Source organism: Phaethon lepturus, unplaced genomic scaffold, assembly GCF_000687285.1.
Source record: "Phaethon lepturus isolate BGI_N335 unplaced genomic scaffold, ASM68728v1 scaffold5009, whole genome shotgun sequence".
Classification (NCBI taxonomy): Eukaryota; Metazoa; Chordata; class Aves; order Phaethontiformes; family Phaethontidae; genus Phaethon; species Phaethon lepturus.
Genome location: NW_010562665.1, coordinates 74,329 through 85,778, shown reverse-complemented (window position 1 = coordinate 85,778; position 11,450 = coordinate 74,329). Strand labels below are relative to the sequence as shown.

The window sequence follows — 11,450 nt, the reverse complement described above, 5'->3', positions numbered from 1 at the left end:
GCAGGAATTTAGCCTTTTCAATCGATTCCGCACTTGAGTTAACCCTCTTTATTATCACCCAGCTTTTTGCTGTGGGCAATACGTTAAAGTATGGGCTAAATTCAGTTACTGCACTGAGTAATGTTACTCGTTCAGTTGCCCCACTTACTTTCATGGGACTAAACATGGCATAGCACAGTGTGAACCGTGTGCGATCCGATAGAGCAGAATCTGGACATATATTTTAGGCGTTTCAATCATACTCAAGAAGCTAATGTGGCAGAGTCACCATATTAGTGTACATTTCAGACATACACAAAAATTAAATGACAAAGCAGTAGCCACCACTAATACCTGAGGCTAGACACTGTTGCATCTATGGCCAATCAAGGCAATTAATTATTTTTATGACTTGCAAAATATATGCTACTCTTCTGTTCACTTCCATGAAGAAGGCAACAGTTTCCACTGTGCAGCTCATACCTCTGATTAGAGATACAGTAACATGGTTTATCAAGTGAATAGCTCTGACTGGAAAGAGTACAATACAAGACATCATTCGAAAAGAAAAACATAAAATATGCTCCTTGTTGAGAAGGATGGCTACAATAGGGGCCCTTGCTGTCACTGCTAGTAGCATCTTCAAATCTCAAGTTGCAGTTTATCTCTACATGTCAGCCAACACTTGGCCCAGTCCAAAGAACGTCGTAACAATTATATGATAGCATGATGCTTTAGGATCGTAATTTCACTATGCAGCTTTCATAGATTGCTCTGGGCAGCTTCTCTTCAATTGTTTCTTTTCACCTCCATGAAAATGCCAACAGTTTGCAGGTTAAAGGGGGATAAAAACTTACTGGAGTTACCAGTGGTTCCCACTATTTCGGTAACATCGCTTCTTTTCATATGAGCCCATAGAGCTTTTGGATTTGCAGCTGTCTCAGGCCAAATTTCGAAAGAAATCTCCATCTTGGCCTGGAAACAGCAGGAAATAGGCACACATTCAGTCTTTTCACCACAGTTGCCTTTTTTCAGTTCGTTACAAACCGTTCATTGTGTTTAGCTCCCTTAAAATTACAATCCCTATAGTCAGAGACACATAGAAACATTAAAACTTCCCACGAACCAAAACTCAAAATGAGAATTACAGTTTTGCAGCTTTATAAAAATTCAGGCAAATATGACCTCATCTCTTTCACAGCCCCTGGGTAGACTTAGATACTTATGGAAGAATTCATTAGAAACCATGTGAGGAAGGAAGCTAAGTACGAGTGAAATGCAAAGCCACAGTGGGTTGGAAGTGCTCAAGACCTCTGCCTGGATCAGGAAGGACACCTCTGCTTGCCAAAGATTTGAAACTGTGTATAGAATTGAATGCCTCAGTTCAGTTTTGCTGCTGTGATCAGAAGCTTAACTACTCCTTTGAGATGGGTGGGATCTGTGTTCAAATTCTCTTCTCAGGCCCTCACTGTCCATGGCCTGGCATGTCTAGTATTGGTAGTTCTCAGTAGGGTCTCTCAGGCATGTTTAGTAAAGGTGTTCTCTTACCTATAAGTATCCAGTCAACCAAGAGATAATGGTGGTGAGATCTGGGGATGGGAAACTGCCAAGCTACACAAACAAAAACTTATTTTGAAAAAAAGCCTGGTTTTGAACAAAATTACTGTTTTTTCTGGATTATTTCTATTCATTATCCCAGTATGATGTCCATGCCTATTCCTAAAATGAAGTTTTTTATTGCAATGACTAGGTACCACTATCATGTTTCATCTGAAAAATTGTTTGTAAGACACAAGTACATAGTTTTGTAATTTCAGATCTGGTCCCACTAGTTCCATTCAGCAAAAAGGTTAAAAGATTTTTAAAAAAACCTAGAAAAATTACAGGAGGATCAATAACTTGTTCTGTTTGAACAAAGGCTTAGGGATTTCTGATCTGCAAGAAACAAACGGGATGTTGGTTTGTGTTTTAGCTCAAAGAGTGAGCCCAGGATTTGTAAAGTTAGCGTAGTGAAAGAGAATGAGAGATGCATAACATTACATAAATAGTTCCTAGTACTTGCTGTATATACATTTAGATAAAAATTAACAAATTAACAGACAAAACCAACAAAGATATCCTCTGCTTTCCGACTGTTTCTCTCATTGCTTTGCTTGCTTTCTTCCTGCAGGTCAATGGGAAGGATTTATCGAAAGCAACACATGAGCAGGCGGTGGAAGCATTCAAAACAGCCAAGGAGCCCATCGTGGTGCAAGTCCTGAGGAGAACTCCACGCACCAAGGTCTTCACTCCTCCTCATGACTCTCAACTGGTAGATGTGGGCACACAGACAGATATCACTTTTGAACATATCATGGCTCTAAGCAAGATGGGATCACCTACTCCACCCGTCTCTGTGCTAGACCCATACCTCCTACCTGAAGAGTAAGTAACAGTTTGTGAAGCCCTTGGAAATCTTTGTCTTTCTTAATGTGGCATGTTAGAAGTAGTTCACAAATTCACCTTTACTCGCTGGTGAACGTGTACTCCCAGAAGTAGCCAGGATTCATGCGCCATTGAGCCATAACTCAAAATGTTTTCATTTTTTCTGCACATTAGCAAGCCATTACTCACATGAGTAATGCCACTGAGTCACAACACGGCCTCATAAAGCTCATTTTTTGCTGGCATTTGATGGATAAAGTTATTGCTTCTTGTAATTCCTCTCACTGCCTCTTTGGGTTGCTTATGTTTTAACTTTATTTTTTATGGCTGCCATAAATTGTGTAATGCTAAGAGCTGCTACATTCTGTTCCAGTGTATTAATTACCTTATTATAACCCTGCAGCGATGTTACTCAAATAAATTATTTTCTAGGACTAAAATTACTTACCAGTGCTGTCATGAATGTTTGAGAATCAAATTTTAATTATTGTTAATGGTAGTTTGATGCTTTTGTACTTACAAATAAAAATTACAATTATCTCCTGGCACACACACCACACCCTCACACACTGTTCAAGAGGAAAAGAGCTCCCCAAGGAACCCATGCAAATTGCCTGTCATCTTGCCACACATCTCCACAAGGGAAAAAGGCATAGAAAGTATTCTGAATGTCTCAGTGCTGTGTATGAGACTCCATGATCTGGTCAATCCACAGCAATACCTGGTTTTGAGATGGTCCTGTACACGGTGAGAGGCAGTGCTAGCGTGCACGTGTGCTGGCCATGCAGTACAGCTCTGGAAGGGGAACCCACAGACAGCCCAAGCTGTGAACATCGATCAGCTCACAGCACGCCTCTCCGGACATCCCTGTCAGTGCTCCTAGGAAATAGGGTTTGACTACAAACAGGCACTGATCCTGTACTGCTCCTCAGTGACTTTCACGGCATGTTAATATTCACACATTCAGCCAGGAACTCAGCTTCTGTATGCAATGTCTGCTCCTTTCATGACTCTCAGTGCTGATGACTTGAAAGATGTTTCCATCGGATATTACTGGATGGCCACCTATTCCCAGCCCATTGAAAATTCAAGCACAGCTGCGTGTTTTAGTGGCAACGTTTGACAAAAGGCTACCTTTGAGCTTGTGTGCAGTGAACAAGCAGCAGGGCTTAGAACACTGTGGAGAGGACACACTTAATCCTAGAGCACCTACGCTGCATACCCCCAAACACATTTGCGAGAGGGGTTTCAATACCTGCGACTTTCCAACTGCACAACCAAATACACGAGGAAAAGGGCAAAGATTAATTCACAATGAACCATTTAGATTATAACATGCTTGCATAATACCAGCTCAGTCCTATCAAGTAGCCTCATATTGCCCCTTAATCATTAGACATAGGTTCAAACTGCTGGCATCATCAGTGGCCTTTGAGCTGTAGATGTTGGTCTGAACCACACAGCCTGCCTCACGGCTGTCCCTGCGTACGAGGACAGTCAGTTAGCTCTTCAAGTATGCTGTCACACAGCACGTGCAAGCAAACAGTCATTTTTTCCTAATGCTTCCTGTAACTTCTCCAAATCACATTCAAATTAATCTAGTCTGCATATGACAACTTGGGTATCTTAGCCAATTAGCAGATGCTGTTACATAAATAGCCTCACACTTACAAAGAAACATGTAGCTAGTTAACAGAGAATTAAAGAGAGTTTACTTTCATTGCAGAAACAAAATTCCAGCATGGAAAGAAGCGACCACAAGAGATTACACTGCTTAAAACTTCCAAAGTATAGACAGTGAAACTGTCGGAGAGCTCAAGTTGTAAAAACCAGCATGCTGATAGTGAATGGCAATACAAAGAGTGGTGCATATTTAAATAGTATTTAAATAATTATCCACAGGCTATTGCATTCAAATTAATCAACCAAATGCTGTTAATCCAAATAGTTGGGTGGCAAATTATTTTTATCATCCTTAGCAATGTGATACAATCTTGTGTCTTTAAGGCAAAGCAAAAATACCAAACAAGTAGGCAAGGATGATTTTACTTGCATGTCTGCAAATAAACTGACCTTATAAGCAAATAATCTAGTACTCCCTCTCATCTTGAACCCTGGCAAATATCTGCCCACTTAGCTATCACCTGGTACACCTTATCCTACTTTGCCACTACTCTCTGTATATTTTTTCCCTAAGTCAGCTTTACATTTGGAGAAAAATCATTAATAAATGCTAAGACCCTTTACAAGTCTCTCATTCATTATCAGGTGTCAAATGTTTTAGACTCCTTTTATGATACGTGCAATTTTTGTTTAATAAATTTATTGGTGTAAATGGTATACTGTATATAATTAACCACATGCAACTTCTTGGTTTCGTTGTTGGTGCATCATGTTCACAATGACTTGCTATAAGCTTAGAATGGATTGATATGCTAAGTAGAGTACTGAGTGCTGTCCTAAAATATACCTTTTTTTTTTCCCAGTCATCCATCAGTGCATGAATACTATGACCCAAATGACTATATGGGAGGAATTCATCAAGACATGGACCGAGATGAGTTGGAATTAGAGGTACTTAGTCTTTAGTAACTATTTCATTTACTGAAAGTTTAGCTTGTGCATATCATGGTCTTTATATTGTATATAAAGCAAAGAAACATTTCAAACCAGTTATTTGTAATAACATTGCTCATTACTTACTTTGCAAGTTGCAAACCTTACTGATACCTTTAGCAGTGTATTTAACTATGTGCCATGGACTGATGAGCCAGATCTTCAGCTAACAAATTAGCATAAATAATGAAGTAATTGATTACATTAATTAAATTATGTATAACTATGCTGATTAAAATTTTTGAAAACCTGAAAGACTTTGCAAATTTGCTGAGTGGCAGGACCTGTTCCACGTAGACACAGTAAAAATGTATGAGTTTCCCTTAAATATTCCCCAGCTGAGAAACATATGTTCTTGATCATATAATTTAGAAGTATTTTAAGTTTACAAGACCAGGATATGCCACTATACTAAGCTCCTCCCTTCTTCATTCCTGAAAAGCTACATATATAGACATATAAAATTACAGGTAATAAAAGTTGAACCAGTCATGAAGGTATGCAAGTCCATTTTCCTGCCAAATCTTCAAAATCACTTTCAGTTTTTCTACTTGTATATACCATCAGAAGTTCATCTTCAGTTTTCTCATTCTTAATTTTAACAACCTGCTTCCAACCATTCAGAGTACAGCATATAAACTGTGGGCCCTAGTTCTGCAAGATGCTTAAGCAGTACAAACCCACTGAAGTGTTTTTAACCATTTGTAACAAATAGCAGTAAAGTATCTCAGTACTTCTAAATGCTGCCAGCAATGTCTGACCCAGCTAATCCATTCAAGATTATCAGTAATGAATAGTTTACTCTTAGCTTGCTTGCATTTCCGATTTCTTAGATCCTGCTCCTGCTAACTCCTATTTGTCAAAGCAAGCGATGTGACCTATCTGTAGCTCTGTTTAAATCACTAGTAAATTTATCAACAGCTTCAATGGGAGCAGAGTTCAGTCATTCTACGAGCACAAAGTTGTTCCCTTCTATAAAAGTGTTTGCAGGATCAAGGACTTAAAACCCCATAAAAAGTTTGCAAGCTGTTCTCAAATTCTGCAGATCTGGTAGTAATTCACCTCTGTATACAAACGCAAATCAAAGTCAGGATAAAATCAAAGAGCCAGTAAAACAAATGCTGCTTAGCAGACTTCAAGGCCTTACTTCTCAAACAAGTACCTTTTTTTCCTTAAAAAAAACCCAGATACAATATAGATTTCAGTCTTAAGGAAAAATGTAGAACAAATTAGTATTTTCTGCCAGCGTCTTTTCAAAATCTAACTTTTAGAAAATCTAATATTGTGGATAAATTATATTGCTTCCATTAGAAGGTTAACCAGTTGAGCTGAAAACGGTTTAAACACATGCACTTCAGTAGCCAGACATTAATATGCCTTAAACCACAACATTAATAATTTTGACATTGATATAGTACTTGATGGCAAAAGGTGATCAGCTCAGTAACACAGGGAGATGAACATTAGAAAAGTCTCTGTAGCCTAATAGTATTTCTTAAAAACCATTAAAGATTCATGTTCAAATTGTAGAGACTATGATCAATGGTAAGGTCAAAGTGCTAACAGGGACTCAACTGGCTAGGTGCTTTTTTGTTTGCCTTTTGATAGATACGTTTTAAAAGACCACAAAGGCACTGTTTCATTGACTGCAGCAGGAATGTCTAAAGTAAGAAAGCCATCAAGTCAGCCTTCTGGGTTTCTATGTCCATAAAATGTGCTTTGAATTTAAATCAGAAGCTCCTCATCTAAACTTTTATGGTCTGTAACTGACTGATTAGTGATTTGTAACAAGTAAACAAGACAATAACAGTGAAATACCCAAGTTCACAACAAGCTGCTAATGTACATACCCATAGGAAGGAATTTACTCTGGCAGTATTGCCAAGACGCCAAAATTGTGTTCTCAGTTTTTACCTCTCAACATTTTTCTTAAAATTGATGACTCGGAGGTAACTGCCACGTATTCACTACCACAAAAATAAATAAATAAATAAATACCATTTCTTGTCTTTTGAAGTTTACATGCCACAAGGAAAAAGAGACTAAATCCCAAACTACTATCTTATTACAAATTAGAAGTACATTCATTCTTCACAGAGGCCCAGTCAGAATTCATTTCAGGTTCGTAGAAGAAGAATAATGTCACTCCAGGATTCCCCAGCAGCGTTATACATTAATATGTTTATTCAAACAAGTCTGTCCAGCTGTCAGACACACAGCCCAAGTGAGGGCTTTCTCAGTGTGTTAATTTTTTTCAGATTACAAAGGAGAACATTCTACATCAAAAAGGGGGCTTGTTCTCTCACATTTGACTTTCTGTCTTTACCCTTTCCTACAAGCAACTTGTATGTAGGTCTTGCTTTCTTTCTGAGTAGAGAACTGAACTGAACGCAGCTGAAGAGCTAGTTGAGACTAAGTACAGCTTGGAGATTAAAAACTACATTAAATGGTTGCTAGCTGCTAAGAAATCTCCCTTCTGATACTCTCAATCTTGGACAGAAGTCTTCACGTCAAAAGACCAAAGGAGGACAACAGACTCATTCAAATAGCTTTTTGCCCTCCCAGCGCACAGCTCTTGCACAGTGTTCCCGACATGAAACCGTAACATCTGATCAGCAAAAAATGAACACACTGAGCACCAAAAGCCATGCTTCAAATTTGAAATTAATACTTCACTGCTTTTAGGAAATCATAAAGAAAAGCTGAGTACCCGGGTTTCGAGCTGTCCTGTCCGGTTGAAAGTTTTCTTCCACTTGTCCAATAATCTGTTTGCAAGGGAGGGGAGGAGGCAAGAGGTAGCTATCTGAACATGGGAATCTGTAAGCTCCATCACAGGCATTTGTCAATTTTTATTCCGTCCTAGTTTTAAAGCATTTGAAAGCATCGTTCATGCGAATATATTTCTTCTCAATGAAAACTCCCGCTCTGCAGGGAGTTGCACTGATCAGGAGCTTCTCAAGGCATTAAGATGTGTCTGAATACAGAAGACTTCAGCCCTAGCAGTCCTGCTCAGGCAGTAATTGAATATGTAAAGGTTTAAAAAGCAGTATTTTCCTTCAGCTTCACAACTGTACTTTCTAAGACAATTCTTTGTATAGTCCTTGTTTGGAACAAATCCCAAAGTAGTAAAACATTTCACCTTGTTGACAAGCTAATACTGAAAGGCTGTCCTCCCTTAGCTCTCTGGAGGACTTCAACCTGACCTTAACACCTCTTACTGCATAAGAAAGGTCTCAATCATGGACCATTGGCCATCTGGTTGGCAAAGAGCCTGGGCATCCTTCAAGTTAGCTTACTTAGGCATCCTTAGCACCTTTTCATCAGGGTGAGATGCATTTTTCTTCAACCTTCCCCAGCACCACTGATGAGTTAAGTTAGTCCAGCCTCTGTAGTCCATCAGAGAATTACCATCACAGAGCTGGGCTGGCATAGAAACTGCCGGGTATTTTTTTACTACTTCTCTAGGGCAAAGAATTTTGGAAAGAAAACCTATTTTATAAAATTTGCTCCTCTGAAAAGCGGCGGGGTGGGGTTTTTGCTTTTTGGCTATGTTGAAAACCACATTTATGTGAAAAGACAAGTGTAAAGATCACTTTCTTTAGCTTCAAGACAGCAAGAACAAGATTTTTCCTCCTGCTGTACCAGGGTCAATTGCCAAAAAGTACTAAGAATGCCTCATGCAGCATAAAAGGAAATAGCTCCCTGACATTCTTATCTGGGTGAAGCCTATTAATTAGCAAAAAAGCAGGCCCTGCTGGTCAGGTATCTCAGAAGTCAGCACAGAAAAACACCCGCCTCTTTTTAGAGAGAGACAAAAGACAGAATACTTTGGATAATGCTTTCTAAACGTTTGAACTTTTTTTACCCGTCGTCGTCATCTCATTTCAGATTTCTATTGCTCATTTCTGTCTGGGTAAAGAAAGGACTTTGATTTTTATAAATTTGCAGGCAGGCCATAATTTTAAATCAGCAGTACAATAATTCAATAGTCTGTTGCAAATGAGGGATCTTCTGAGCTGATAGAGGTTAATTTACTATTATCACTTACCCTTAATTTATTATTATGAGCAGTTGCAGGTATAATGTCGTTTCTTTTTGTCTTGCTACAAATGCCATATGGATTTCGGTAAATAGCTCATTGAGACCTCCTTGGCTCAAGGAGGAAGATATTGATATGGAGCCAGTAATCTTTCAGACAGTTCTCTTGTGCAGACTGTTTTGAAATAGCATACAAAAACTTCTCTTGAACATCTCTTAAGATGTCACTTTTACCTGATTTAAAGAAGCAGATTTTAATTATCTGTGTGTTTAAGTTACATCGTATATGAAATTTTTATATTTATCTTACTAATACAGCCCTGGCATTACCACACTTTGAGGACACCACTATTGTTTGCTAACTAATTTCTGCAGATTTAGACCAGGTGTTGAATACTTTGATGTCTCCCTTCTGCAATGTAGGCGGCTGCTACGTTTCATACTATTTTATACAGAGTTCATAATAGTATCTAAGCCCCAGCTGAGCACTAAAGATTCTTTCATCTCAAGACTGTGCAGTACAGCAGACTAATCTCAAAGAGCACGCGTCTAGCGGGGTCTCTGGAAGCAGTCCAGCTGCTGCTGCGCACGCAGCGGCCGCCCTCTGCGGGATCAGGCCCTTGGGCTGTCCAGAAGTGCAACACTGAAGACAGAGGAGTAAGAAATGGCAAGTCCAGTGGCATCACAAGCACATGAACTTACACCTTCAAAGTACTCTGGGTCCATGTTATTTCCTAGTGTTTAATTAATTCCCGGTACAATTACACAAGCTACCAATACCTGTACTTGCAGGTGCCAATTTTCTGTTCTATCTTTCCTTTTCATGTATCTGTGCGTTACACAGACTGTGCTCTGAACTTGAGAAATACTCTTTGCTTTGAAGACTCCGGAGTTGGTTCTTCAACTCCAACTGGAATTGCATACTTTTATCTCTCAAATATTTCAAACCTTTGTGACTATATTAAAACTTTATTGATGCAGAGACCCACAGAAAGCAGCTGTTCCTATCTTTAAGTACACAAAATTATCATATTTGGGTAGCATCAAACCTACTTACTCTTTTCCTACTGAGGACTAGAGGGATTGTACCCAAGGGTAAGTCTGTCAACTAATTCCTCATAAAAATTCAGGTTCTAAACACCTGCTCTAAAAAATTTTTGTTTGCTTTAGCTTTTTGCAGCTTTATCTGTGAGTGTGTTTTTAAGCAATTTTATATATTTTTAAAGGAAAACAGATACATGTTTAATTTACCAGACGATTTATTACCTTCTAGTATATAACAGACAGTGTCTTGGATGGTGCATTTTAAATGTAAACCCATCCTTATTTTTTAATTCTAATAATACACTTCATATTTGTATTATGGAAATAATACCTGTTGGAAAAACACCTATTGTTATTCAAAACATGCAGCAGGTACTAATGAAACTGATAGCTTGCTTCCTCCTCTCCTTCCGCTCCAAAAGATGCTGGCAAGTGTTTATGCTTACATAGGATCTAGTTAAATAATGGCCAAAATCACTACACTTCTTTTTGTTGGTTTTCTTGGGGGGCAGGGGAGGCAGGGGGTTGTTTAACTTTATATATATTTTTCACTAATAGTGAAACAGCATAATGAGCAACAGCACTAGTTTTTTGCCACTGATTCATTGCCACATTTTCAAATGAGTAAACCATATAAAAAAAACTTTCTCCAAGACACAAAAACTTTTTGTTAAAATATGTAGGAAATAAGGGAATCATTCTAGGCATGAATTAGTCCCAACACAGAAATTCCCACCTTGTCCCCAGTTCACACCATGATTAAACTCAGAATCAACACATTGATTGCAGTGGCTTTCCCAAGAATCAAATGACGATCAGAATTGAATCCGCTTTGTCTCATCTTTTCTTCTGAAGAATTTCCATCTCCTCTCTAGAAGCCCCCAAAAGCTTAGAAAACTGCAAAAAAACCCCACTATTAAAGTATTGTGTTCAAACCTTTAAGTAACAAAAGAGAGGGGAAAAAAAGAACAGCGGTTCACCATGGATGCTATTGATTGAAACCATTTAAATACCATCTGAAATGGCACTGACATTTACAGCTACGTTTCTTTAAATAAAAAAAAAAAGAAATTACACATGTTGACAAGTAAATAACATGAGATTGCTGATCTCGGCAGCTGTCATCTAGACATGCCAATAAATTATTCATATCAGCTTGTTTTATTGTCTTGCCCCTTGCAAATGGCACAGCGCAGGTCAAAACAGAGAGATGTTCAGAAATAACAAGTCATGTTATCAGGGCTTTTTTCCTGGAACAGACAGGTCCGGCCACAAGCGCGCGTTGCAGGGCCTGCCCTGGGGCTGGGACAGCGCTCGGACCCCGCGCAGGCCATGCCGACTTTCTCAGC

General features: G+C 38.8%; 1 protein-coding gene across 1 annotated transcript in view; it reads left to right on the top strand.

Annotated features, from left to right (window-relative positions):
• The window catches only part of PDZRN3 (PDZ domain containing ring finger 3), a 31,627-nt gene that overhangs the window by 13,281 nt on the left and 6,896 nt on the right, over positions 1-11,450 (top strand). Inside the window, exons 2-4 of the mRNA XM_010294343.1 lie at positions 2,150-2,403; positions 2,758-2,769; positions 4,890-4,977. Of these exons, the coding sequence (XP_010292645.1) occupies positions 2,150-2,403; positions 2,758-2,769; positions 4,890-4,977 (354 nt within the window). The remainder of the gene's footprint in view (positions 1-2,149; positions 2,404-2,757; positions 2,770-4,889; positions 4,978-11,450) is intronic.